Below are 27818 nucleotides of genomic sequence, written 5' to 3'. Positions count from 1 at the left end.
GTAACGCAAACAAAAACAAATAGACTAAAACAAACCATATTTAGAAGGGTGCGTGAATAGTATATATCACTAGAAAAATAAGTTGAATAAGAAAAGAAAAAAAACAAGAAACAACATCAAAAACAAAAAATCTAGCTCTAAGCTTCTCAAGTTCTGAATCCGATAAGAAGTATGCTAGTAGGAGCTTGAATTTTACACAACACTCTATGCCCATGTTCACAATCTACGTGAATTGCAATGGATGATGATCGCAATTTGGAGTTCTTAGCACACTGGTCCGCTGCCTAGACTATGCTCAGTAGATTGGTGAGGCATCATGCAAACAGAACGGTCTGCTGTCGCTACCGGCCGCATCGAAACGCAACTATCGACGCGCGCAACTGATTCTGACAGCCGTTTCGAAATAAAATAAAATAGTGTAAAATAGTAAAAAAAAAAGATTGTGACTCACCCTTTTATGGCGAGGCGAGGGTAGAAACTATCGCATAGATCCGCTGGGAGAAGGTCAAATAGCCGCGGGTGGCTGCTAGCAGTACAGGCTCTCACGCCTGCGAAGCGCTGCTGATGTGGCAGTGCTGGCAGCGAGCCAGCCCGCTGCAACGCAGCTGCCCGCGCAGTAGTCTAAGTAGATTTAGATAGCACCTATTTCACAAGTACGACCGTAATCACGCCTAATTCTTCTCAGTAATCAAAAAGGACGTTTATCGCCGCGTTGTGACTCACCAACTTATTACGGGATCAAACGCGTACAACTTCCTCATCGTCTTCTGCAATCCAATTGATCTATAACAAATAAACAGCAGAAGGTTCTCATCTTCCACAATCGCAGGTGCGGGTAGCTATCGTTCTGCTCGTCGCAGGAAGTTGCATTGTGGCAGAAATGGGATCAGATGAGGCTGCTTCACACGCCTTTTCCTGGATATCAAGGGGAGTTGGGAGTGATTACGCTCACTACTGTGAGCTATCTCAATCTATTCGTAGATGTCCCAACATCGTTCATTTTGCGATACGCAGCCTTTAATCTTGGAATGATGTCTTTAGCGATACGCAGCCTTTAATCTTGGAATGTAATCAAGATCATCGAACTTTTGAAGATAAATAACACTCAAGTGTTTTTTTAGCTCCAACATGAACGCCTATTGTGTAATGTAACGACAGCAGTAAACATAAAGCACTGTTTGTAACATTCACGTTTGTAACACGTTATCGTGAGAAAAATAAACAAAAGAAAACTCTTACATTCCCATATCTTTGACCTGTTTCATGCCAATCCTTGCCGCTTTTTCGCCAAAGGTGAACATTTCGTGTATATCCGACATAACATCCTCAAAATATCGTGGATTTTGCAGATGGGGCGTGTCCAGTATCAGATACTTTGCAGGATGTTTCGCATAGCTAAAAAATTTCGATTTGCGCTCTTATGAAAGATTTGTTAAAAATTACAGGCGAATTTATTAGAGGAACGTCGAAGTAAAATCGCAACCGTACAACAAATATATGCGTATACGATAAGAGGTTCAAATAAAATGAATTGTTAAAGTAATTAATTAAACAATTTGCTATCTTGCTGTGAAAAAAGTTGAGAATTTAGAAGAATATTTCGCTAGAAAGGGTTCTGGAAAACTCAAAAAAAAAACTGATCAAAGCGACAAGCATGATTCGGGTATCTGATTTACTAAAATCCGAAGAAAGTCGGATAATGCAACTTTCAAATTGGAATGTCCCTCTAGTCCCATAGAAGAGTCTTCTTTAATATTGAGAGACGAACTTGAGAGGATCTTCATAGGTGCAACATGTTTGTCTGTTAAGCTCGTCTTCTGCAAATGGTACCTTCGCAATTTCGGTTCTCTGTAAAATAAAATTAAAATAATTAAGGATTATTTGACTCAACCCTGAGTATTTAAAAAATATCAACAGAGGCTGAAAGATTTCTGAGCAAAAAAATTATTCATGAGAATTCTTCAACTTTCGTTCGCCAATATCACCTGCACACCCGTTGCTCCATGATTTGCTCGAGCAGGAACTAGAGATATAAATTTCTATTTTTTCCGAAACACGTGCCAGAGTTATCTTTTTCAAGGGGAACTGATGCCCCTTTTTTCTTTTTTGTAAAAAGACCGACCATTGAGGTTTTCCTGTTGTTGCGTTCTCAATCTTGTCGAAGCCAGCGGCTCTTGCACAACGATTGTACTTGGAATATAGAATATGGAATATGTTCCCTGTCTTTGTTATTGTTCTCTTGGCACGCGCAGATGCCGCGTCTCTGACTTCGGTCGCTAATGTCCGATGTTATAATGGATTCACCCTTCAGTTACACAAAATGGATCATCTCACACTGCCTCTTCGGTAGAACTTTTAATGGCGATGTCAGCATTTTCCTCCTGCTTGCGAATCGTCCATGTTTTTTAAATTGTAAATCAAAGCAGGAGGAAGGATCGCCTTGATCACCTTGACTCCCGTTGATCTTCGAACTGGTCGAGCGGGCGCCAGTAATTCTTCCATTTGTCCCGATCGAGTGCCAGAGTAGCCCAGTGGTTCCTCCTTTCGCGTGGGACACGAAGAGCATCATATTTTTGTCTGAAGGACTTCGTGAAGAAATCTGACCATCGGGTCGGCGGTCTTCCCGTAGTGCGCTTAATATCGCGGGGAACCCAGTCCTCACGGCTCTGGTCCAACGGTTGTCATTAAGGCGCATCACGTGTCCGGCCCACCTTATTTTACTTTCCTTGGCAAACGCGGCGGCGTCGATCGTTGACGTAGGAGAGAACTTCGAATCCTGTCCCTCACTTCCGTGAAACGGGATACTCCTAGCATCAGTCCCTCAATTGCGCGTTCAATGACGCTCACTGCGTTTTCTTCCTGCTTGCGAAATGCCCAGGTTTCCGAAGCATAGGTCAAAGCAGGAAGTACGGTGGTGTTGAAGAGGTGAGCACGGAGCCGGGTGTTCCTGCTCTTCTTCACTACATCCTCGATGTTCTTGTACGCTCTCCATGCCGCTCGTCTCCTCCTCCCCCCCTCGCGGGTGGTTTTCATGTTCAGTTCCCGACCCAGATAAACGTAGCTGGTGCATTTGGATATGTTCGTTCCGTTGAGCGTGAATGGGGCATCCGTCCCGACCCATCCGTCCCGCAGACCCATCCGTCCCGCATGAACATCGTCTTTTGTAGATTCAGCTGAAGACCGATGCATCCACATGTTTCGTCGAATTCGGTCCGCTTCCGCTTCCGTTTGGCTGATGCTAGGTGTTATCAGTACGATGTCATCAGCAAAGCGCAAATGGTGTAGCTGCCGACCATCAACCTTCACTCCCATGTCGTCCCATTCCAACTTTCGCATTCTCGAGGGTGGCTGCGAATATTTTGGGTGAAATCATATCGCCCTGTCAGACCCCCCCCCCCCCCTCCCTCTTCACGTCAATGATGATCTTCTTGTAGAATGGCGAAAATCCGGTCGTGAAGTTATTGTACAACTCTCAAAGTACCTTTATGTACTGAGTAGGAACGCCTTGGTTGTGCAAGGCTTCCACGACCGCTTCCGTCTCAACTGAGTCGAAGATCTTCTTTAAGTCAATGAAGGTGAGACAGAGCGGCATCTTGTACTCTCGTGATACCTCGATGAGTTTCGAAACAGTGTGAATGTGGTCAATCGTGCTGAATCCTTTTCGAAACCCTGCTTGCTCGCATGGCTGTCTTTCATCCAAGACTTTTTCAGTCCTATTAAGGATTACTCTTGTATGAAGCTTGTAGATGGCGGACAGTAAGCAGACTGTACTATAGTTGCCGATGTCATGTGGATCTCCCTTTTTGTACAACAACACGGTCTTGCTGGTCTTCCACTGTTTAGGAACCTTGCATTCCGACAGATAACGTGTAAAGAGCCTCGCCAGGGTGTTGATGAGTACTGGCGGAAGGCTCTTTAGGTGTTCTGGTCTTATTCTGTCGGGACCGTGTGCCGTACGATTTCTTACCGACATGATAGCATGTCGTATTTTGGATGGGAGAACCTCTGGAATGACTTGTCCATCTTCCCTCAGGTAGTGAGGAGGCAAGTGGACATGGCTGTCGAAGAGATCAGAGTAGAAGTCGTAAATGATTTTCTCCATCCCCCCTTCTCGATGCAATGGCTGTTCCCTTTGGGTTCCGGAGAGCAGTCATCTTCGTCTTGCGACTGGCGAAGTCTCGACGGGCATAGCGGACGCTTTTCCCCGCCTCTGTAGCTTCAGCCAGCACTTCTGCTCTTCTCTCTTTAAGGTCTACCTTTATCGCCTCTCTGCAAAGCCTTGCGAGTTCGGACGTGAGTGCTTGGTTCCCTGCGGCTCGTGCTGCTCCACGCTGGCGTAACAGTTCAAGAGTTCCAGAAGACAGGCGCCTATTGTTGGTTTTAAAACTCTCAGCCTTCTTCGCGCAGTCGTGAAGGTGTTCAACAAACCGGTCGTATTCCTCGTCGATGTTGTCCATTATGGAATCTTCCCAAAAGCCGACTCGTGGAGCGAAGAGATCCCAGTTGATGGTAGTCCTGGCATTTCTCTCTCTGAACTTGGCGGCTTTCTCTGCTCTCCTTGTGAAGGAAAATTTTCCTCGAAGAAGGCGATGGTCCGATCCCGTATAGAAATTTGGTACAACAGCGACGTCGTCAGGCAGAACCTTTTATTGACGATGATGTGGTCTATTTCATTACGGTACCCTCCACCGGGTGACTCCCAGGTTCAGCGTAGAGAGGAAGGCTTCTGGAATTGCGAGTTCCCATGGATGGTCTTAATCGTCATGATGAACTCGGAGAGCCTCTCCCCCTGGTCATTCCAATGTAGGCCGTGGGTTCCGATGTGAAGTTCCTCCGGCGTTCTTCTTGGAAGGTGATGGTAGATTTTAGGTCCATATAAGATTTTCTTCTCGGTAGTTGAACTCTCGTAAGTTGTTTGAAAGAGTATTTTTTCCTTTTCTTTTTGAGCACCAACACCTCTACTGTCGCATGTTCCTAAGAACAGTTCTTCTCCAGTCTCATATACGGCTTTGAGAGGGTGACGTCGTCTCGTCTCGGTCAGTCCGATGACGTCGTACTTGATCTTCTTCGCTTGCATCATCAGATCTTCGATGGCCGCTTCCGATGCAAGCGTACGTGCGTTATAAGTACAGATCGCCATCCTAGTCCTTTTCCATTTCGGTAGCCTACATGACTCCTGCAACCCCGTCCCACCTGGCGCTACGGTACCAAGCTTTCCTCCGGAATCAGGAGACTCTTTTCTATTACTGTGTTTTGCGTAAAATTTTAAAACCCATGGGCAGGTTGCAAGCCTCTAGTCCCATGAGTTTCTGGGAGAACTTCCGTTCTCCCGGAGTGGACATGTGGAGCTTATTTGTTGGAGGCGACCCCAAACCGCCTCCCTTGCCCCTCCCAGTCACTTGATTGCAGGCTTTTGGCCGGACCGATGTGAGGGATACAAAGATGTCATGAGTCAGTCCTGGCTCAGCAGAAACAGGGAGTCCATTCCCTGAATCCACCTGTGTCTCTGGGCAAGCACAAGGTCGCTTTTGGTCCGCGATTAGCCCCCTATCCACCACCCGGGGACACGCCACGTAGCCTCGCGACTAACCCTCTAGTGAGGGAGATCCGTGGAGGAGGAAAGATAATGGTATTAAGTAACTGGATCCTCTTCACATACGTCCTCGATACTGAATACACCCTTCGAGTCTTTCGCTTTCTCCTGCTAGGGTCGGAGGCGAGGTCATTCAATCATTCTATTCATTATTTGAGTCAGATCTAATTAATTTGAACTCTCGGATGTATTCGTTGCGCTACGCCTGAGTAAAGCTCTGGAATCGATTAATTTTTCATGAACATCATCGTTTCTATTCTAAACGCATATTTGTAATCCACACCCATTTTAACTAATCTTGCACACTACGTCGATTTTGTGATATGGAGCCTTTTAGCTGACGACTTCATTAAAATTGTAGTGATTTGTACGTTGAAAGAAAGGGTCTCTGGAGCTTTACTAGAAGAGTCACGGTGTTGCTAGCGGAGTGCCGTGCGGTAGAATTGTTCCACTAGTTTTTTCGTATTCCTTCAGGGGACGATAACAAAAATGGACATGGTCCATTTTCTCGAGAGAGATAACGGTAGATCTTGGTGAATGATCTTCTCCTTCCTATTTCTCGGCACTGAGTTTGGTAATGATGCTCTTCTTCACTTGAGATCCTTTTTTTTGTTCTTCTCTTAGGACTTTATTAAAACTTTTCAAAAAAAAAGTCTAAAAAGGACTTTATACTTCCTCAGATTTTTTAAAAATAAAATATCGTTAGGAAAGTAAAGAGAACATAAACAATATAAATGGTACCAACCGATTTTATCAACTTATATCCTTGTATTGTTCGTGGAAATGTGTATTCAATACGCTTCAAAATTTCATGCACCCCCTTTGAACCTCCATACTCTGCACTCAGATTGAAATACAGTGTTCTACCAAGCCGCTTTGCAATACCATATCCAGATGCAATCCGAAACATCTATCAATGATGGAGAAGAAAATGTTAGGAAATGAACAGGATGCTGTAATCTTCTGTTGAATTGCAAACCTGATTTCCAATTCTATATGGGTTGAAGCGGAATGTGACGAATCGTTGATGTTGTTCTGAGTAGCTTATTATTCTGTTGCAGTAGTACAAGAGTATAACGGTGGACATCACAGCAGCAGCAATGTAGGTCCTTAGAGTAGACATCGTTGCGTTAGTCCCAGTGTTGCATTGTACTTTATAACACTTCTGTAAACGAAAAAACCAAAACTGAATCAGGATCGGTGTTCTAAATCTTGTGACTTCAACACCAGAGGTTATCGTGGTTTTTGGTTTTGCTGCATTCTTTCCGGTAACCTAGTCAAAATACATAGGCGTGAACACTTATTCAATAACGATTAGCTTAGATATAATTTTGGCCAAAACATCCAACAGCGCGAGTGTAGCGCAGTCGGTAAGAAGTTAGGTTATTACACCACGGTGGGCAGTTTAAGACCACTCTAAGGCCCACCAGGCTCTTCATGTTCATCTTTTCTGGGTTGGTGTGTATGCTAAACACGCATTCATACTGCTGCAGTATACTTTTTGAAGACAGCGCGTCAGCATATGTTTATGTGTTCCGGAAAGCACAGCGAAAGTTCAGAGTTCGGGTTGTAGGTTATGGAAAAGGGTGTCGTTCTGCTCATCTTCCCCTAATCGTCGTAAAGCACGGCGTGGAAATCGCCGCCAGTCTGCTGATAGGACCCAAGCGTATACAAGGTTCTAACGTTCTTTGTAGGAATGGTTCCTACGCCATTTGTGGGAAGATTTTTTTTCAGCAGCTTCGTTTTCACAAAAGGTCTGAAAATGGTTCGAGGTCTTTGATGATATATATACATCTTTCATCAATCCTCTTCCCAGCCATGCTAAGTACACTACACAAGAACTCCAGAAGTAAACAAAATGCCCAGTCTTACGGACTAGCACGGTCGGTCATATTGCGAACAATTGCCTTCTTCACAACAAAAAGATGAGTATCAAGTGAGAGTTGATTGGTAATAGACACTACGATAGGCAATGTGTATCGGTGTGTTGCGTTGTTTGTTCATTCGGTAAAACTGGAGATCGCACGAGGGTTGGAGTAATCTACCAGATGGAATGTTGACATGCAATCCCATCTTTTTTGGAGAAACTGGAAGGATGCCAAGCATTCGTATCGATGAACATTTAGCTGGCAAAAGGACTGAAACACGATGACACCATTTGGACGCCAAAAGAATGAGAAACATGATGGAGATGGGTTTGAAGGAAAGTGCACGATATTAGCCCATGATAAAGAAATATCTGTCAGGAAGGCATTGTAAGCACTCTGGATTTCCGTCAAGAACTCATCGATGAATATAAGAAATGAGTGCTTATCAACCACTAATGACTTCATGCCGTTCGTAACACTCTGTGAACTGAAAGATCGTCCCACAAGTAGTTTGTTTATATCATTGTTTCTTTTTGGAGCGTAATATTCTCAGACAGACGTCAAAGCTTGGTGTGGAGAGGAGGAGCTTGATGAAATATGTATAGCATCAGAGATCTCGAACCATTTTCAGGCCTTGATAAAGATCAAGTTGTAGAAACGTCAGCGCAATAATAAAGTAAATAAATAATAAAGTTTCACCAAAACCTCGTTCTCATGACAGGAAAACATAAATGCAGTTCCTAGAGCCGAGGTTTCAAGAAGAGAAGACTTGGAGAATGTTGAACAACAATACATGTCCTTGTCCTACAGCGTGAAAGGTTAAGGAATAAGTCGAAAAAAAAGAACCGGGACAAGTGCTTACTTACTTGACTTATGGCGGGCTGATGTCGCGCTACGCAATTACCCGCATCTTCGCCGAGGTGCGCCGTCCTTGAACACAGCTCTGCCCAACCTTCTCGATCTTCTGCAAGGGTTTGCACAGAATCAATCCATTCGTCGCTATTCCATATTTTGCGAGACCTTACGTCTCGCCTGAACCGCTTATCCACGCCGAGTGTTCTCAGGCTCTCTTTCACCACCTCAGTCCAGAACTTCCGTTTTCGGCCAGGTGACTTCTTACAGTTTGAACCCCACCAACTCCTCAGATCTCGTTGAACAAAGCGATCTGCCGGTCTCCTTAATAAATGACCAAAGAAGCGGAGACGATTTACTTTAGCCACTTTCAATGGCTGTGCAAGATGTTGATATCTTCCACGTGTCATCCGTCGGTACAATTCACATCAATTTCTGCGTAAAGATCTTGATTGTGGCGTACCCTAGGCCAAAAGTGGCCAAGTAGCCTTCATATTAGCCCAGATTTCGTTCCGTGCAATCAAGCCACCACCGTAGATAGTGCTGCCTAAGTCTCTGATGCGTACATCATGATGGGACGAAGTGCGAATAGGTAGACTCGCAGCTTGAATTTGTTGGTGATGGCCGTCGACCACAGGCTTTTCGTTGAGGAGTTAAGTGCAGAAGTGGCCTTAGCATCTTTGCTTAATATCTTTCTCGTAGCTGCCTTGTTCTTCAGCGTACAGCCCAATTAACAGAACTCATCGACGAGCACTATCGGTTGTCTGTCCATCTTAATTCCCGTTCGAGGTCTCGAAGAGATCCACATCTGCTTGCATTTATCATGGCGTAGACGTAGTAAATAGGCTGCAGCCAGCTTCGAAACAAGATTGACGATGTTGAAATTTGCTTTGCTACTTTCCGCGAATATAGCAACATCGTCAGCATACTACAGATCGGTCAAGGAGCGTCTTGATGGTGCTAAAAAGATATCGGCAGGACACTGATCTACTGTACTTCGCATAATGTCGTCGATGGCAAAATTGAACAGGAAGAATCCTGATACCGCCCCTTGTCTTACTCTTACTTCAATCGATGTTGTACATCCGACCCGTGTTCGAAGTGGAACAGTTGTTCGTTGATTCATGTCATCCAGCAAGCAAACGAACTCTCCTGGTTTCACGTCTGAGCGGAGCGTTGAAAAGACGACCTCGGTGAGGAGAGTCGAAAACGGCTTCAAAGTCCAGAAACGCTAATTGTATTGGCTTCGAATTGCCAGATTTGGACCACTCCCCTCGCCGCGCGTTGTTTCTTCGCGATATTTAATGAGTGGATCCAGGATAATCCGCCCCAACACCTTATGCGTGACATGCAGCAAAGAGATTCCTCGTTAATTCCTAGGGTCCAAGACGGATAACTTCTTGTGGAGGAGAATTGTGATAGCGTGTCTCCACGAGTCAGGTATCCTTTCGTCTATCCATATTGAACAGATGATCCTTGTCATCTCACGATTCCCAGACGGAGGAAGATGTTTCACCATTTCTGCGCTAATCCAGTCGTCTCCACCACATTTTCCATTCATTTTTTGAATACAGACTAGAACCTCTGACTCGGTCGGTGGTTCCTCGTTAACCGCATATTTCGGCCTATGAACGTGCTGGAGTTTAGGAGCTCACAATGCTTGCCGGTTCAACAAGGTCTTGAAGCGATTCTTTCAAATTGGAAGGGTTGCTTCACCGACAACTGTTCCATTGGTGGCCAAGAGCAGGAGAACATCTTTTCATTTGGCCGCTGTTTTTTAGTAAAGCATAGGCTTTCCACGGGTTCTTGTCCTCCCACATCTTTTCAAACTACATCGCTCTTGACGTCCACTTGTTATCGCGGTCTTGTTGCAGTTCCCGACGCAACTTCCTTCTAAAACGTTTTCTTGGTTGAAGTCACTAGTGCTGCGCGCGACACATACAATTGTGTGTGTGTGTGTGTGTGTGTGTGTGTGTGTGTGTGTGTGTGTGTGTGTGTGTGTGTGTGTGTGTGTGTGTGTGTGTGTGTGTGTGTGTGTGTGTGTGTGTGCGAGCAGAAGATGAGGACTCTTACAATTGTACGTGGATTTTGTTTCCGCAGATGCAAAGGCGATATTCCGCGGCAATAGAACAGGGAGCGTTTCCCTTGCGGCATTCTGGATGCATTTTGTGGAGGAATCCGCATCGCTAAGCTTCTTCCTGGTCCGTACTCCAACATGAATAGACACACGTTGGCGGAATTTCGTTCTGCATTCTTTGTCTTTCAAGCCTGCCTTGCGGATTTTCTATTGAAGAGGAACTCATGGGTTTCTCTTCTAGAACCGTATCTTGAAGCTGATAAGAACTGGACAGTGGTCAGAGTTGAATGCGACGTCCCAAACAGCTCTAGATTTTCGGATATCTAACTGAGGAATGTTCTTCGCCAGAACGTATTCGAGCTGAAGTTTAAGAGTCCTCATCTTCCGTTCGCGCTGCTCTTTAGGCGTTAAAAGGGTCGACCCTGCCACGTTAGCTGATGGCGTCGATGAATCCTCTTAAACGTGGAAGCTATGATAAGGCCCGCCTGTTCGCATAAGTCAACGCATAAGTCTGTTGTCCGACGTGCGCTCCGCTGGATAATACCGTTTTCATAGCACTTCGGATTGCTGCTCGAGTCCCATCTTCGCATTTGCGTCGATTCCAACAATGATCACTTGCTGGCTTGGTATTTTAGACATCAACGCATTGAATTCATCACAGAAAGCGTCCTTACAGTTGTCCTCAGCGGTTTCCGTAAATGCGTGAGCACTTACGACCCAGAGTTTACGTCCTCTGCGATCCCGCAGTCATATCAAGGCGCATCTAGACGACATTGAGCCAAATTCCTCCACCAGGTTGCTGTAATCGTTCCTCACAGCTATCGCGCAGCCACCTACTGTGTTCTCATCAGCATCGCAGTATATGGTGTAATCTTCGATGCTGATGACGGGCCGATCTCTCATGCGTGTTTCCTGCAGTGCAGCAAAAGGCACATAGAGATATCGCAGAAGTCTGAATAGAGCGGCTTGTTGGAGTTCACTCGATAGTGTTCGGCAGTTCAGCGTGACGAAACGAATGGTTGTTGCCAAAGATTCCATGCTCCCTTCAGGCAGTTGACCTTTCAGGTTATGGGCTTTGGCGATGTGCTGGACGACAGCACCTTTTTGCAATGTATGGGAATCTTTTGCCATATATCAGCGCAGGTTATATAGCTCGTACGTTCCCAATGCGTACGCTCGAACGTTACGGTTACGTTTACTTAAAGCAGGGCCACCACATGCAAGTAGCAATCAGACTCGTATACGCGCCCCGAGATAGGTATTCACCATTTTGTACTGATTCTGTATCACCAAATTTTATTTCTTCTCGTAATCATTTTTATGTAAAAATAATCTCAATATATCAGAATTTGACCAAGAACTCATGGTATCCTTTCATGCTTCCGACGGAAAAGCGAAGATCCTACTATACATTCGTAGAGTGGGATCTTCGCTCAAAGTCGGACTTTTGCTCTCGACCTCTTCGCCTTTTCGTTGGGTGCTGACGTGACGAATACCGCTGGGTGCTATTAGTTCAGCAAACCGACTTATAGTAGGGTCAAAACAACATGAAACACGGTGCAGTTGCCTGATTAGCTGCACTCGAAGAAGCGGTGCGGCGGAGCGTAGCGGTATAGTTCTTGAGGAACCCTTTGTAGCGCCATTCATCGCTGCAATGGTCCCACATCGACTATCCAACCACCATCTCCACTGCACGGCTTCGAGCGCAGTCGCTTAAGCGACTGCGATGTCGTTTTGATCCCACTACAAATCGGCACGGTGAGTACTGGGCTGCGTCGTTGTCGAGAGACGCCAACAACGATTTTAAACAACGTGCATTTTAACTTTTTAGTATCTCGAATTTGCTTCCAAACAAGATTAGGAAGAGGAAACAAGATCTAGCAACGTCCTGTGATTCTCATCGTATGTCGTAATTGGCGCATTAAATGATGGTCAACGATGATTTTTGTCTTAATCGACGCTCTTAATTTATGTTTCCCTCTTTAACGCGCGTTTTTTGAGCACATTCAGGCATCAATTTTCACTGCTTCCGATATTTTTTCTTCTTTTGTGCAAACACATACACAAGAAATCGCATACCACCCAATCTTATATCGCGATGCCTTCAACTTCACGTTGTCATTGTAATTCATTCCGCAATAGACTATAGAAATATTCTTTACTGTTCTTTGAAAGCTCTTAATGCAATCTATCCATCCTGGTTTTTTCATCAAAAGATCCGCTATGCATTCTTCTCATGCTATTAATAAAGCAGTTGTAAATTTATGGTAGATGGCACAACCCAACAAAAATATTCTAATTCGTCTTTTTTTTTTGAACTTACAAAAATCCAAACGGATTGACTGTTATGAAACAAACGGATAGACAAACGCCGATAAAGTGGACTCAGATAACCGCGTATATTTAGAACCATAGGGGGTAAATCTAAAAACATGGTTAGTGGTTTTATTCTAACAATCACAGCATTCAAGAAAACCGACATCATCAATTTGAAAGGACTGAGCAGAGAAAAAAGGCAATGAAAAGACAAAAAGAAGCGCTAAGGTCTTCTAGAACAAAATACACAAATAGAAGTTCCCAGTGTTTAGTCAATCCTCTATGTTTCCAGCGTCCTGTACGGATTTTCATCGATAGGATTAAGTTAAGATTAAATCACGAGTATGACGCTACCACGCTCAAAATCCCCTAATTGTCGCATGTGCGTGCATGTATTTTGAAATTTTCGTTTAGATGGAGGAGAAAATCGATGGAAGAAGAGACTACCTTTAAAATTGAACATCTACACAGGAAACGGGGAATTTTGGATATAGTAGTGGCAGTACTGAGGACTTGAGAGACAAGTGTGAGCGGCATCCTTCAGTACACAGCTCTTTACTATATGGTCGGGTTCGACTGTGGGTCGTTTAAAGTGTGAAGTGCGACTGCTGCTAATTCCACCTCATTTTTTGATGCCTGTCCTTGTCCTCCCGTTATAGATGTGAAGTTGGTGTTACTCTGAAGGAACCCGGAAAGCGGCGAAGCACTTAACTGCAAGAAGCCTCAACTACAAGAAGCCCCCAACGATCGGCGAGGAAACGCGCAACCTCAATGAACCAAGCCGAAGAAACGTCCGCGTGTGAAGATTCGGTATGTAGAAGTTATGTGAAAGTTGAGCCGCTGAACAGCACTCACACTATCACTGTTTTTGTAGAATGAATTCAGCGATTACAGCAGATAGCGCTTCAACTCCTCAGCTGCCATTACTACACTTAAAGTTCCCCGTTTCCCTGAGCCGCCCTGCACTGATCAGCCACAACTCCGCTAACATTGAATGGATAACAAAAGGATGGAATTTTTGGGTATCAATCCACTTGCGATGCGATCGTAATCTTGTGGAACGCGAGTTGGCCTGCACAACTAATTGCGGGGGCCCGCTGATGATCAAGTCAGTGTTTTTGTCCTCCCAGACAAGTTCGCTACCAATTTACCTACTCTTGAGGGATGAAAGGCTTGGTTTGCACTAGGGCGGTTTAGAACCATCGAGCGAGTGGCTACAACCAACTTCTAACTGACTGCGCCACACTCGCCAGAACGTTTAATGAGAAACTAATATTACGAAATGGATGCGCTTGATTCCATGAATTTTGCTTACAACCACATTATTACTCTAATTACTTTCTCCTACTTTTTTGCCCGATCTCTAGTAGGATAACATATTCAAAGATTAGTTAAAATATTTTGCTGAATTCCGTTTGAATGAAGATACTCTCAGGAGGAGTGTGATTCTCATTCTCTTCATTTATTGCTTATTAGGGGTTTTGAGTTACTAGAAATTACGGTGAATTAAGAAGAGAAATTGGCAGAATCGGTAGCAGAAAGATAGACATAATCGAACTAAAGATCTGGGGGAGTCACTCAAAATTGTTTTCATATCGTTGCACCACATCTCGAAATTTCTATTTTATTTTCATCCCTTCCTTGTTCGCTCCAACACCTGATTCCGATAGGAATCCTATGTTCTTGACCTATTTGAAAAAACTTTACGAAAGATTGAGTTTGATTGAGATAATCTGGACAGTTTCTTTTGCAACTTGCTTCATCCTGAAAAGATACAAATATCACGTTCGCTACTTTACTTTAAATTGTGTGGTCTCTGCGATTTGGAATTACAACGTCCCTTTCGAATACCCACCCCCTCCCCCCCCCCCTTCTTCTTCTCTTCCAACGTTCCTGCGGCAGTTCTCGATTGCTGCTGATTCAATGTATCGGAAATTCCATGTGTTTAGAAAAATCAAAAATTAGCCGAGGAACAAATCGCTAATGTGAAAATCGGTAGGTGACAGAAGCGAAGAAACACCATTTACTAGAAGACACAAATTTGTTGGATGCTGTTGAAATACTAGTATTGAAATATTTTTATTTTTATCCGATTCCATTTCTACTCTAAAATCACAGTTAAGTCAAATCACAGAGGGACGAAGAAAAAAACGAGAGTGATCAACATTTTGTCCTTGCAATATGACAATGTGTCATCTCAGGTTTCACTCCAGGCTGAGGCGAATTTTTGCAGAAGAAATGGAAATTCCGAACAACTAAAAAATGAAGAATTCAATTTTACGCAGTTTATAACAGTTTAAAAGTAAATTTAACAAGATTTAAGGAGCAAAAATGCTCAGACTCTGTACACAATGTTAGGTCTGGGAGATCGCCAATAACTTCGAATTCACAACTGGCCACAGCACACTCCTCTACGACCCCCTTCCCTTGCAACCCCCTTCCTTTACGACCTCCGATAGGAAAATCCCATCACACACTTAACCCTACTGTTGCTAGAAGGAACTCGCTCTTGAGAGCTTGCGGTAAAGTTCAGTTCTCTGTGTGCTGCCTGTCTTTGCAATAGAAAGCAAATGTGCGGAGTTTTTTTTTGCGGAGGAATTATTGTCGTAATGAATACCTGCGAAGAATGCGCAACCATTTTCTGGGTAATATTCTCCCCTTTATAATATGCATAGGTAACTCACGTTTTTTAAAGGCACAGATGATGAAATTGATGACGTTGAGTTCTCACCAGAAAAGTTAAGGCTATCGCTGTGGATTGGAAGTATGAGCGTGACTGCGCTCAATTCCCCTCTGATTGTCCTGAGAAACGACGTGAGAAACGATCCTACCGAGCGTTCATTCCTACGAGGCACATTGGACCCTTGCACTGGCGCCGCATCTGCGGACGAGCGAGCTACAATTGATGGAGTTTCTCTGGCAGCTTATTCTAGTAAAATCATCGGCCACTGAATGAACAATCGTGTATACAGAAATGTGTAATAAGGTGCCTCACAGGGAATCTCGTACCTAAGGTCGTTTTCCACTCGGTCTTTTAGGACGATAAGAGGTAAGCGTACCCACGTTCATATTCGACGCAATCCACACTCGTGACCCTATTTCGCCGTGTGCAGATGCGAATACCGTCATTTTGGTGGCATCCTTTTCCTGTACTGTATTATAAAGTACCTTTCGTAAAACCGAAAGCATCTGTGGACTATCTCCTCGAATGATGTAAGACAAACCTGCACGTGGAGACAATACTCATCCTGTCTTCACACGGACTGTTAACAGTGCATTTAAATCTAATAAGTTTTTTCATTACAGTAAGGCTAGGGATAAGGCAATATTACTGCACTTCAATATGGTATTTCACTAAAAACTAGGGATTTTGCTCCAGAATAACTCACAATGATAATAAGAATAACGAAAGACAACAGATCATACGGTAAAGGCGGGAACTATAAAGAACAAAAATTCAGAACATGCGATTAAAGCATAAGATAAGTCCTTTCAGCAATCAGTGGATCTTGCTGGAGTCTTGCTCTTGTCTTGCTCTTGCTTGAGAGATTTGCTTCATTTCACTGGACACTTCAAAATCGACAGCAATGGTTCAAAATCACCACGAATCTGACGTGGTGAGGAAATCCGCTAGAAAAGTTAGAGATGGAATTGTAGATTGCGGGATTAGGAGTGATTCCGCTCATCTTTTCCTATTCGTAGTAAAAGAACGGTGTGAAAGACTCCGTTTTTTTTTACGACGATTTCAGTTGCAACGCCCCACTTTTGTACACTCGCCGCATCCAGTTGCGCAGCGGTCGAAAACCAGTGAGTACTCGACGCCTATTCAAAGGAAAAGTGGATCCCTTCACTACGTCAGATTCGGTCCTTTAATGGCGACTTTTTCAGCAATAAATGGTGGCGCTGATGCTGTAAGAATTGTAATTATTTCGCTATTTTGTTGGCAAGATACTGTTTGTTTAATAGAAAATGTATTTTATAGAAATAAGCAACGTTTTCTCCACTTTCCTTTGACTTACTTTGACCTAATCGGAGGCCTGGTATTATGGCCTGACGCTGTTGCCTTCTTCCACGCCGAAGCGTGTCGCCGTTGAACACAGCTCCGTTCAAAGGCATCACCCCACAAATCTGGAGTGGCACGGGTTCCAGGTGGGTTATGCCTATACGGGGTCGTAGATTGCGTGGAAGAGAGTGATTCCGTCCGTTTCTCCATGCATCAGTGGAAACGGACGATCCCGGAATGGTGTTTCTCATGACGGCTTATGTCGCAATGCGTAACGTTTGCGCTCCGTCCAACCCCGTCCCGTCTGCAATTCGTCGAAAACCCATTCAGACGAATTCCAGGGGGCGGCGCAAGGGTGGCGCGCTGCAATTGAGGACGTCATAAGAAACAGCGTTCCGGGTTTGTCCGTTTACACTGAGACAGGGAGAAATGGACGGAATCACCTCCCTCTCCATAATCCACGACTCCGTATACGAATACTCCACCTCAAATCCGTACCACCTCAGATTCATGGGGTGATGCCTTTAAACCTTCTGATCTACACCTTGCCACAGAATAAGTCCATCCATTCGCCATTGTTCCATGTTCTGCGCGACTTGGCGCCTCGCGTGAACTTCTTGTAGACGCCAAGTGACCCGAGTACCTGAGATCTGCAGTCTCCTGCTGTTATGTTGGACAACAGCAGGGGACTGCAGATCTCAGGTACTCTTTTGCAATTTTGTGTAACTTCCCCTTTATACTGTGCAAAGTAAATAACTCGCTTGTGTTCAGAGCGCTTGTGACTCAGATACCTGATTGCATTTAGAACAAGTAGGGCCACCGAAAAGTTAGCAGCCAGAGTCGGATACGAGGCCTCATTGTCGGCATTTCTTTCAAAAAGATTCACACCCAACAACTCAAATTCATTTTCAACTGTCAATCGATTTACTCTTATTATTAGTTGTCAAATTTTGTAAATAATTCTCCTTGGTGTGAATACCAACAAAACGTTATCCGCACCTAGGCAAGAACTGGAATTGTTGTGTCCATTCCATAGATTCATGTTCGAATTAGTTAATTAAATAATCACTTGATTTATTTATAAAAAAGAGCATGCTAAGGTTTCTTTCATTCTATGCGTACTGTTTGACATTCACTTCTGGTCCTGACGCGATCGACGGCTGCGAAGACCGAAGATCGGCGACTGCCTAAGCTGGGCGACACCGTCTGTTAGCAATATCTGCGCAAATTATATCTATATATAATTTGCGCAGATATCTAAGCAAGTTTTGTAGCTCGTGCCTGCCCAAAGCGAATACTCAAATGTCGTAGTATGCGCAGGGCCACAGCGAGCAGCTAGAATCAGACTCGTATACACGTATACGAATTTCCTTGTGCGGAACTGCAATTCGACTAAAATCTGCATACTTGGATTCCTAAGGAACCATTGGATTATTTGAAATGCTTTATGTATTGTTCAGTGCAAAAAAGACCTGATCAAAGGAATTCAGAGAATTCGTGATTTTGCTAAAAATCAGATCAGTATTCTCCCAATTTTACTTCATTTTTGGGACAATTTTACATTCGAAAAAAATATCTTCACTCAGGAACTTGTTATTAACTATTCAGAATGATTAGAAGTCGTCCGCATAGCTTTCTTTTAGGGCTTTTTCACATATGTTTGTTCGCGCTTTACTAAGTAACAACATATTAATTCCTTTATTCCCTTACCTAATACCTACAAACAATAGAGTTCACAAACAATTTGAGTTGTTGATCATACAATAATAGAAGGCTGGTAATTGATTTGATTGTAATAAAAAAATAGGTTCTACTACTATTCACAAAGGGTAACCTATTCATCTTGCGTAGTCTTAAGTGTAATTGGCCCTTGTGATCCCTTCTGGGTGACTTGTGGGGCATTCTTGGTGCCTTCTGTGAACTTTCCTTTCTCAAATATTTCGCTGTCAAGTTTTTCCAAGGAAGATGCCGTCAACTGTATGGGAAGAGTGCGCGCGATGCTACGCTGTAACCTACTCCCGTATTATTTCGGCTATTCTTCTCTGTAAAAGTCACTTTCACAAACGATTCTTACCGCCGCTCTCCCCTCATAGGGCGCAAAAAAAGACTTCATTGATTCACTGTAGTCCTCCAACCTATATGTTTTTGCCTGAAAATGAAGGAATTGCTCCTTGCTTTTTGCAGCGCATTTGCCATATAGAATTCGTATTTTTGATTTTTCGTATCTGCCTAAGCAGGTGTACTTTTTGTGGATCTCATAAGCTTGAATTGAAAATTATACCTTTATACTGAACTGAAGAAATGTAAATAATATTGCTTACAACGGATCGTGCACGGACAGGTTCCCCAGAACCTCGACCTTCTGTGGTTTTGCACGTTGTTTGAGGAGATCCATCGGGCGCATATTCAGTACTGCTCTGAAACATAGTCAGAAAATATAAAAATTAGAGTAAAAACTTGTTTAGGATGTTGAGGAAATCAAGGACTGTGTATATTACTCTATTGCTCTATGAAAAAAGGTTAGTATCAGTCTTCATTTTTCCAATGAGATGGAATTTGAGGAATTTTAATTCTCTATCACATCATATTTGAAATTCGGCCATTGCAATCCCCACAAGAAAAGTCAAAAGTACAGAAAGTCATAGCAAAAAGGTAATATTCTGGCTAATGTTCCTAAGTTTGTTGTTGTTCCTTTTCTCCTCACACAGAGCTCTTGTGGTATATTTCAAAAAGTACTAAAGGAATCGAGTAAATGGAAAAAAGTGAATGATGGAAACGTATGAAAGCTGTCAGTTAACTTAAGTTTTTTTAATGGTGGATTCAAGTGAATTTTTCAAGTTAAGCAATAAAGCACCAGCTAAATCTATTCATAATGCTATATCAAAGCGATACTTTGAATTAGACATCAGTAGAATGAATAGATTTATTTGAAATATTCCCCTCTCTTGATGTCGCTATTACCTCTTATATGCAAGGTTTATTTTCCATGTGTCATGTAAATACGTAGGAACTCCAGCCAACCTTAGGTCGCGTGTCTTCTTTGGATTTCCGACGACCATCTGTTTCATGAGATAACGACAGCACTTGTCGACCATCGGTTTCACGCGATAATGATTGTACTAGTTTTCTCTGTGTATAAGACAGTGATATCAGATATAGTTCTCTCTTCTACCTTGCCTACGGTATTTCCGCTTTTTTCTGAAGCTATACGAGACCATGCCTACTACGATTTACATTTTAAACCTACTTCATTTGCTTGCTGTTGTTTGCCGTTTGAATGCTCTCATTGCTCAACTCCCTTCGTTTTTTTTTCTTCTTACTGTTTACCTCTTCCCAAACAACATGCTTACATGAAATTATATCACAAACTCATAGATAATGGATTTCTCTCGAGTACTGGAGAGAAGAAGACGTTTGCAAGTATTGCGTAGAAAACGCAGATATCCCCTAGATGTCCAGAATCAAATAGGCCAGAACATATATATAGAACATAATATAGAACACTAGACTGGTCATCTTCTCCTTCCGAAGCAACTCTTTACACCCGCACGGATGATAAAATGAAAGCGCCTACAGTGGATTCCGTCATATTTACGTACGTATACGTACGTCATATCTAGAGGGTTATATCGACGAATAAACTGATCAATGTGGTGTTCTTGATCCATATGATTCTGGATTTGCAAAATATATGTATATCAAGTATATGTAAATCAAGGAACAAATAATCAAGGATAAACTATTGTATAAGTTAAAGAAGTTTCATCTGATTCATACTCAACAACATGGGTTTATCGCGGAGTCTCGACATCTACTAACCCTGTTGATACCGTTTTTGACTGTCCTCTTGCTCTAAACCAAGGTAACTCGACAAATATAATGCATGACGATTTGTCAAAAGCCTTCGATAAAGTAAATTGCTTTCAATTAGTTGCGGAATTTCTGTACCTTAGAATACGGGGCCATATTTTAAATTAGATGATTTCGTCTCTTAAGATAGGAAGTATGACAGCCAAGGTTGACCACAAACATTTAGCGAACTCCTCTTGGAAAAGTGGAGTTGCAGCAGGGAAATCCTGTCTCTTCTTTTATTTGTTATCTACGGCGTCTCACTGGGCTTCCAAATGGGATCTGCGTACTGACTACGACAAGTGACTGTGTATGTAGGTAGAAGGGATGTGGCGAATGATAGTATGAATGAAGTTACTCTTAAATTTTGTACATCCGCGAGAGGCTTAGGAATATTTTTCGATGATAATTTAACTTCTCTGGACATATTGATAATATTGTACGAAAAGCCTACTCATCCCTTTTTTGGCTATTCCGGATGGTTTGCCCACACCACTAACCCAACTATTCTCACTTGTTTATACAAATTGTTCCCCTTACCTCATCTTGAATATAGTTATCATGTTTTCCTTCCGGAATAAGCACACAACAAATCTTGAAAAGTGCAGGAGACTTTTATCCTTCTGTCATTCAAAAAAATGTCAGCAGAACTAACGGTGATTATCTACAATAACTTCAAAAAGGTAGGTATCTGCAGCTTGAGGAAGAGACGTATACACTCCGACTTGATCATTGGCTTTCGAGTTCTCAGAAACGAAACCAAGTCAACGCTCCAAGAATTGGTACTTCTAGACTATTAACGAAAGAACTGGTAGTTTCAACTTACATTACCATAAATCAACCTAGAAACGTTGCTCTGATGTTTTACCAATTCCTTCTATAGAACTATAGTTGGACTTCTAATATTTGGAGAACATGCAGAACGCTCACCGAACTCTATTTACTACTGGAAAGAATTCAACTTCGAAAATTTGAAAAAAAAAATTGCTTCGGTTTTTTTTGACGAAGACATGTTAAAAACGTAACTCGCACATTCGGATAAATACCTTATCTCATGCAGACATACTTTACCCTAGTTGTTTCGATACCAAGCCATGGTTGAACAAGATAACTGAATGAGAACAACTCTTACCTCTCTCTGTTCTCCACTGTTAGACGTCTTTTCGTCATGTTTGTACTTTTTCCGCTGAAATTTCTTTTTTATTTGTTTTTTAAGTTGAAAAAAAGGAAATAAAGACAGACAACTGTGTATAGTCTTGAAAACGCCAGTTTACTCAGTGGTGCTTTTACTAAATTTAGCATTGGTCTGCGATAATCCATTTCACAACTTTTGCATCTTTGAATAGTCGAATACACTTTGAATAACGGCTGTGTACACACTCATTTACCCGACTTGAGTTCACTATTCACATTTCAGGTAGATTTTCACCCATTTCATCCTACTTGTGTCCATCTGCATCTACCTAATGGATCATTAATGGAAAAACATTGAGCACTGAAGTGAAAAACCAGAACTCATAGGTCTGGAAATGAATTCGCTGTCAGTCACTTTGCCTAAAGGCAGGTTGAATTCTGACTATAATTTCTACGAAAAAGCAGAGCAATGGAAAATGTACGAGATGTAGAGATTCATCAAATCCATCGATGAACTCCATGGTGAGCAGAGTACGCTCTCGTTTTTATATATTTTATGTATTGTATCCCATACAATATATACAATATATAAATAATAACAATATATTCGGTTCTTTTTTGAAATAACCTGCAGCTGCCGCCGATTTAAGTAATTATGAGCAACTGCAAGCAACAATAAGGATAGCCGCTAGTACTGCCACATCCAAAGGAACAAAGAGACCCATATTTCCGAGAAGACAAGAGACCTGTATGAAATCCGACATCGACATTTACATCAACAGTGTGCCAAAATCAGCGGGAGATTTTCAATCGTCAGTGAAGCACTGCAACCCTCCTTGAAAACAGACATCGAACAGAAACATCTGATGCAATTACACCAAGCTAGGACCTCTAGAACTGTTAGCCTTTGAAGAACCTTACAAAATAACCAAATCTTTACGAAGAAAATTGACACAACTAAGGAGACAAGACCGCTCAATCGCTCGATCTGCTAACTTCGCGAAAGTAGTAGAAGAATTCTGTAACAGATTATTGTCTTCAGCAAAATTAGCTGCATCAATACCATCGTACCAAGTTGGCGATGGGCCACCAATCCTAGCTGATGCCAGAAGTAAGCCGTGCCGTAAAATAATGAAGCAAAGAAATGTGCCAGGTACAGATTCGATCTCTGTCGAAATGCTGATAACTGCATATGATGCGATCAAAGATCCTTTGACCAAACTTTTTAATGGTTGTCTTCAGAGAGAAGAGCTTCAGGCTACAATTTCCGATTCTTCAATACTGTTATTGTTCTAAAAGGGGAACAACTTGATATAAACAACTAAAGCCCTACTGCACTGTTGTTCGTCATATATAAGGCATTTATTTCCGTTCTACAAAGATTCCCTAGAAATCAACCAACCCTTTGAACAAGCTGGCTTTCGATGCAACTTTTCCACGCTAAATCACAAGCAACAAGTCTTTCTCACAACGATTCCTTACCTTTTTGACATTTTGTTCTGCAGCGATTCTCTTCATGATGCGTATTTTCTCTTTTCTTTTTGTTCTTTCTGTTTTCATACCGAAACATATGGCCAATAGTACGAGAAAAACGAAAATACATAATATCCCAACCAGAAAAAGAACGAAATAATCGTGAAACACAACAGAGCCCCTCACTGCTTCAGTTGATGTAGTTAATCTGAAAGGGGAAACTAGAAGGATGGATTCCATGCTTCGTATTCAAGTAGAAATGGTTAAACGAAATGTTACTCACTGGGAACTACTCCTTGTTTCATCTTCAGAGAAAAAGTGAAAGGAATCAGTCTGTGGAAACATGTCCACCATGAAGCAACCGCTACTTATGCATAACATTAATGCTATGATGCAACCTTCTCTTCCGATTACCACTTTTTTATAACGATACGGCTTTGTTGTTTGGTCTATTTTAAGTTATTTACCCTCCCTCCACATTTCCAAGGACAGTGTCCTTTAAAATAAGCTACACTTATACTAATGCTTTCAAGATATTTTCTTTATACCTATGTATGTTTTTTATATTTTTTGAAAACACAGAACATGATAGCTGAGTTGTGATTTTTTTCAAGAAAGAGATAAAGTTGCAGGAGTTTCGAAGAAAAAACAACTATATTAATCTTATTGTCATACATGCACCAAAATAATATTACTTCTTCAGTTTGTGCTTCTCCTTTATCTGCAATTCTTTTAGGAAGGAGTTGTTACTACTGTCTTGTTCCAATTTTTCAGAAGTGCTCGATGAACACCTTTTCTGATAACACGAAGAATTATTTTGACTATATACACAACACCGCTACTAACTTGTGTCCCAAAATCCGTCGCAAACCGTCGGAATTCTTGGAATTGGTCAAAATTAGATTTTGAAAGTACCATTCGAAAGTAAATGAGCTGCTGATTTCAAATATACTTCATGAATTTACTTTTGACAAATGTGTGGCCTAAAAACGGGCAAAGTTTCCTCAAGCTCCGTTAATTACTTTCACACCTCCGCAATCCTGCCATTGGTATATCCCGCAGATACATCTCCGTGGAAGAAAGGGGTGTTCATAGGATTTCCGCTTATTTTTCGAAATTGGACAAAATGTTCATCACATCCGTAATCGGGGTTATTTGAGCATTTTGGTACCCCATCATTGTTGGTCCGAAATTTCCATTCTCTTCAGAAATTCACGAAAGTGCTCCATCGAAGATTAATAAAACGCCATGCTTTTCAGCTGGGAAAATTCTCCTCGAAATTTATCAGCAAACAACGTGTACTTGACATAGTTCATATTGTAGCTTTAGCTTTGAAAATGTCTAGTTTTGCCAGTTTCAAACCTACAACATTACTCTATTTCGTTATTTGGTCCAATTTTTGAACGCTGTCAACAGCTTAGAATGAACGCTTAAGTCTCGCGATTCGGTACTTGTCTAGAACTCTCCTTCCTTTCGACAAGTGAATTAGGCGCACGCATCGGATGACAGCTGGTCATGGTTTTCGAGTAACCAAATTGGAGAAAATTTCGTCTGTTTTCACAAAACAGAAATTTTTGGCCTCTATGATTTTTTCAGTACCTGAAATACCCAGTTCTTCTCACAAAAAGACGCTCTTTCGAATGATGTAGAATTCGAATTTATTTACAAACTTCAAAATTTCAACACTGACTCCGCCCTCTTATAGGGCAGGCGATATTCTATAGCTGGAATGGTTATCGCGGCCCAGGCACGGTCTGCCAGGCATCTCACACCTTCGATAGGTGACTCCTCTGGCGATTCTTCGTCACAGAGAGACAGTAATGTTTGAACATAAATGAACGGTGACGAGAATTCTAAAGAGTTCTCATTTGTAAAAACAGCAGTGATAATTTGAAACGGCTAGGAAGGAAAATGACTGACGAAATTAAACCAAGAAACAAAAAGAAAAGGAGAGGGAAGAAAAGGAAGAAGTGAATATTATTCGAATTGAACTGCAGTACACGAAAAATTCAAAAATCTAAAAAGTTTCGATTTTTTCCTCCATAAAACGTCTCAATTTGTTACATGTCTGCCTTTTTCAGGGGGTTTGTTTCGTTTGTTTGTATTTCTTTCCGAAAGCTTGTGAAATTGAAGCTGTATAGTTCTGATGACTGAGAACTCTTTAGAATTCTCGTCACCGTTCATTTATGCTCAAACATTACTGTCTCTCTGTGACGAAGAATCGCCAGAGGAGTCACCTATCGAAGGTGTGAGATGCCTGGCAGACCGTGCCTGGGCCGCGATAACCATTCCAGCTATAGAATATCGCCTGCTCTATAAGAGGGCGGAGTCAGTGTTGAAATTTTGAAGTTTGTAAATAAATTCGAATTCTACATCATTCGAAAGAGCGTCTTTTTGTGAGAAGAACTGGGTATTTCAGGTACTGAAAAAATTCATAGAGGCTGCAAAAATTTCTGTTTTGTGAAAACAGACGAAATTTTCTCCAATTTGGTTACTCGAAAACCATGACCAGCTGTCATCCGATGTGTGCGCCTAATTCACTTGTCGTAAAGGAAGGAGAGTTCTAGACAAGTACCGAATCGCGAGACTTAAGCGTTCATTCTAAGCTGTTGACAGCTGTTCAAAAATTGGACCAAATAACGAAATAGAGTAATGTTGTAGGTTTGAAACTGGCAAAACTAGACATTTTCAAAGCTAGAAGCTTACAATATGAACTATTGTCAAGTACACGTTGTTTGCTGATAAATTTCCGAGGAGAATTTTCCCAGCTTGAAAAGCATGGCGTTTTATTAATCTTCGATGGAGCACTTTCGTGAATTTCTGAAGAGAATGGAAATTTCGGACCAACATATGATGTGGGGTACCAAAATGCTCTAAATAACCTCCTGATTACGGATGTGATGAACATTTTGTCCAATTTCGAAAAATAAGCGGAAATCCTATGAACACCCCTTTCTTCCATGGAGATGTATCTGCGGGATATACCAATGGCAGGATTGCGGAGGTGTGAAATTAATTAACGGAGCTTGAGGAAACTTTGCCCGTTTTCAGGCCACACATTTGTCAAAAGTAAATTCATGAAGTATATTTGAAATCAGCAGCTCATTTACTTTCGAATGGTACTTTCAAAATCTAATTTTGACCACTTCCAAGAATTCCGACGGTTTGCGACGGATTAATCCGTCGGCGACGGATTTTGGGACACAAGTTAGTAGCGGTGTTGTATGTACCGGCACATCTCTCTGTTTCATGGGACTTAGTAAGAAAAAGCTGCCAATACTTCTGAGGCTTGTAGAGTAAGGTTATATTTTAAACCACCACAGATCCACTGGGGTAGATCCATCGATTGATACTTCATGACCAGAAATGGCGGGCTTACCGGCATATCAATTAACCTCTTCAACAACCATTCTAGCTAATCAAAATTGGAAATTTCCTTTTTCTAGCTGATTAAAAGAGCGAATTAGTAGTTAATAAAAAATCTGGTCGAGATGTTGGCGAAAGCGCTAGAGTGAAAGAAGCTTAGAAAGCGATCTGTCTTGGGAGCTGGTTCAACTGATCATTTGTGACCAAAAAATAGGGCTTCATTACGCATTGGCACCACCGGCAGGTTAAGCAGTCGTGTTAATTGTTGTTAATAAAACTGGGTGGAAGACCTTTCTTTTCCGGTTTTCTTCCGCTGTTACCATTTTTGCTTTCCCTTCCAATTTGATTGTGCGCATTGTGATCCAGTAACTAATAGGTTATATTTCTTCGATCCCTCAATTTTTTTAACGATTAACGATTAATTAATTTTAACGATTGGGATGATCTAAAATATGAACGAAATATTTAACGAACACATCGCTCACATATGTGAGGATTTCCTTACTCTGTTTCTGTTTTTATTTTCCTTTTGAAAGTTCCGACCGCGAAACGTGATGGTGCCCTTTTAGTTGCTGGTGCTTTAAAGGGCAAAAACGTATTTGATCGGCATAAATCAGTCAGTTATTATTATCATATTAGTATTATTTCAGCTTGCTCTCGATCGTCTCGACTTACTTCAAGAGTCACAAGCGAAAATCACTTGTGGAAGCGCCTCATCTTCCATCCCAGCATATTCCAGTAAGTTTCATCCTTTTTCTTTTAGCACATTAGCTGAGGAGAAGGACCGCGGTACTATAAGAAGTAAATTTTCTCGTGGATTGCGATCATTTGCTCTCGATAGCAAACCTGAGCACACTCTCTTCATAAACATCCAAACATGTATCGTACCATTCGCAAATCCTGTTTGCAAAGCAGGTGCAATCGATAGGCACCAAAATCCTTCTGATCGCAATGTTTGTTTCCTTGACTTAAAGGCAGGGTATTACGATTTCTTGGCGGAATCCACGGCGAAAGTGTAGAGTTCGCATAGTAGACTGCAGATGCCGCTGCCATGATGCTGTAGTTCTGCTCATCTTTGTTAATCGTTGTAATCTTTTTACGACAATTAGGAAAGCTGCGCGACATCCAAGTGCGAGCGGTCGAAGATCAATTATGTCTTCTCAGCAGCCTATTCAAGTGAAACCAATAAATAGACTGCTGAGGGGACGTGTATACAGAGGGGCGTTCTATTTATACACGTCGTCTATGTACATATGTACTTCCTAGGGACTAAAGCGGTTTCCACGC

At 42.1% G+C, this 27818-nt stretch overlaps 8 protein-coding genes across 11 annotated transcripts; 1 reads left to right on the top strand and 7 right to left on the bottom strand.

Annotated features, from left to right (window-relative positions):
- Nucleotides 1-364: 364 nt before the first annotated feature.
- RB195_005937 (uncharacterized protein) lies at nucleotides 365-2502 on the bottom strand (the record flags this gene model as incomplete). 2 transcript variants are annotated; one of them, XM_064178753.1, is made up of 5 exons in its annotated part: nucleotides 365-386; nucleotides 452-621; nucleotides 1257-1395; nucleotides 1769-1848; nucleotides 2449-2502. In XM_064178753.1, 5 exons carry the CDS (start codon nucleotides 2500-2502, stop codon nucleotides 365-367), a joined length of 465 nt encoding a protein of 154 aa, XP_064035767.1. The 2 variants fall into 2 exon arrangements, with proteins under 2 accessions (XP_064035767.1, XP_064035768.1); XM_064178752.1 differs by lacking the exons at nucleotides 365-386; nucleotides 452-621 and having other exon boundaries at nucleotides 1236-1395.
- A 210-nt stretch (nucleotides 2503-2712) lies between these two features.
- On the bottom strand, nucleotides 2713-3336 carry RB195_005936 (uncharacterized protein; the record flags this gene model as incomplete). Its single annotated transcript, XM_064178751.1, has 1 exon — nucleotides 2713-3336. The coding sequence occupies one exon, from the start codon at nucleotides 3334-3336 to the stop codon at nucleotides 2713-2715; it is 624 nt and encodes a 207-aa protein (XP_064035766.1).
- Nucleotides 3337-3472: 136 nt separating this feature from the next.
- Nucleotides 3473-4102, bottom strand: RB195_005935 (uncharacterized protein; the record flags this gene model as incomplete). 2 transcript variants are annotated; one of them, XM_064178749.1, is made up of 1 exon in its annotated part: nucleotides 3473-4102. In XM_064178749.1, the coding sequence occupies one exon, from the start codon at nucleotides 4100-4102 to the stop codon at nucleotides 3473-3475; it is 630 nt and encodes a 209-aa protein (XP_064035764.1). The 2 variants fall into 2 exon arrangements, with proteins under 2 accessions (XP_064035764.1, XP_064035765.1); XM_064178750.1 differs by having other exon boundaries at nucleotides 3473-3973.
- Nucleotides 4071-12803, bottom strand: RB195_005932 (uncharacterized protein; the record flags this gene model as incomplete). Its single annotated transcript, XM_064178745.1, has 5 exons — nucleotides 4071-4643; nucleotides 4955-5165; nucleotides 6430-6503; nucleotides 6573-6758; nucleotides 12714-12803. The coding sequence occupies 5 exons, from the start codon at nucleotides 12801-12803 to the stop codon at nucleotides 4071-4073; spliced, it is 1134 nt and encodes a 377-aa protein (XP_064035761.1).
- Nucleotides 4706-5140, bottom strand: RB195_005934 (uncharacterized protein; the record flags this gene model as incomplete). Its single annotated transcript, XM_064178748.1, has 1 exon — nucleotides 4706-5140. The coding sequence occupies one exon, from the start codon at nucleotides 5138-5140 to the stop codon at nucleotides 4706-4708; it is 435 nt and encodes a 144-aa protein (XP_064035763.1).
- RB195_005933 (uncharacterized protein) lies at nucleotides 11138-11521 on the bottom strand (the record flags this gene model as incomplete). Its single annotated transcript, XM_064178746.1, has 1 exon — nucleotides 11138-11521. The coding sequence occupies one exon, from the start codon at nucleotides 11519-11521 to the stop codon at nucleotides 11138-11140; it is 384 nt and encodes a 127-aa protein (XP_064035762.1).
- Nucleotides 12804-18543: 5740 nt separating the features above from the next.
- Nucleotides 18544-23546, bottom strand: RB195_005931 (uncharacterized protein; the record flags this gene model as incomplete). Of its 2 annotated transcripts, none has more annotated exons than XM_064178743.1 (7): nucleotides 18544-18714; nucleotides 18784-18858; nucleotides 19031-19126; nucleotides 19731-19838; nucleotides 21691-21744; nucleotides 23175-23373; nucleotides 23449-23546. In XM_064178743.1, 7 exons carry the CDS (start codon nucleotides 23544-23546, stop codon nucleotides 18544-18546), a joined length of 801 nt encoding a protein of 266 aa, XP_064035759.1. The 2 variants fall into 2 exon arrangements, with proteins under 2 accessions (XP_064035759.1, XP_064035760.1); XM_064178744.1 differs by having other exon boundaries at nucleotides 23449-23510.
- Nucleotides 23547-24894: 1348 nt separating this feature from the next.
- RB195_005930 (uncharacterized protein) lies at nucleotides 24895-27550 on the top strand (the record flags this gene model as incomplete). The annotated part of the gene is made up of 3 exons (XM_064178742.1): nucleotides 24895-24946; nucleotides 25331-25493; nucleotides 27295-27550. The coding sequence occupies 3 exons, from the start codon at nucleotides 24895-24897 to the stop codon at nucleotides 27548-27550; spliced, it is 471 nt and encodes a 156-aa protein (XP_064035758.1).
- Between the last annotated feature and the right edge of the window lie 268 nt (nucleotides 27551-27818).

This window comes from Necator americanus, chromosome I, assembly GCF_031761385.1.
Source record: "Necator americanus strain Aroian chromosome I, whole genome shotgun sequence".
Taxonomy (NCBI): domain Eukaryota; kingdom Metazoa; phylum Nematoda; class Chromadorea; order Rhabditida; family Ancylostomatidae; genus Necator; species Necator americanus.
This window is presented reverse-complemented; position numbering and strand designations above follow the sequence as displayed.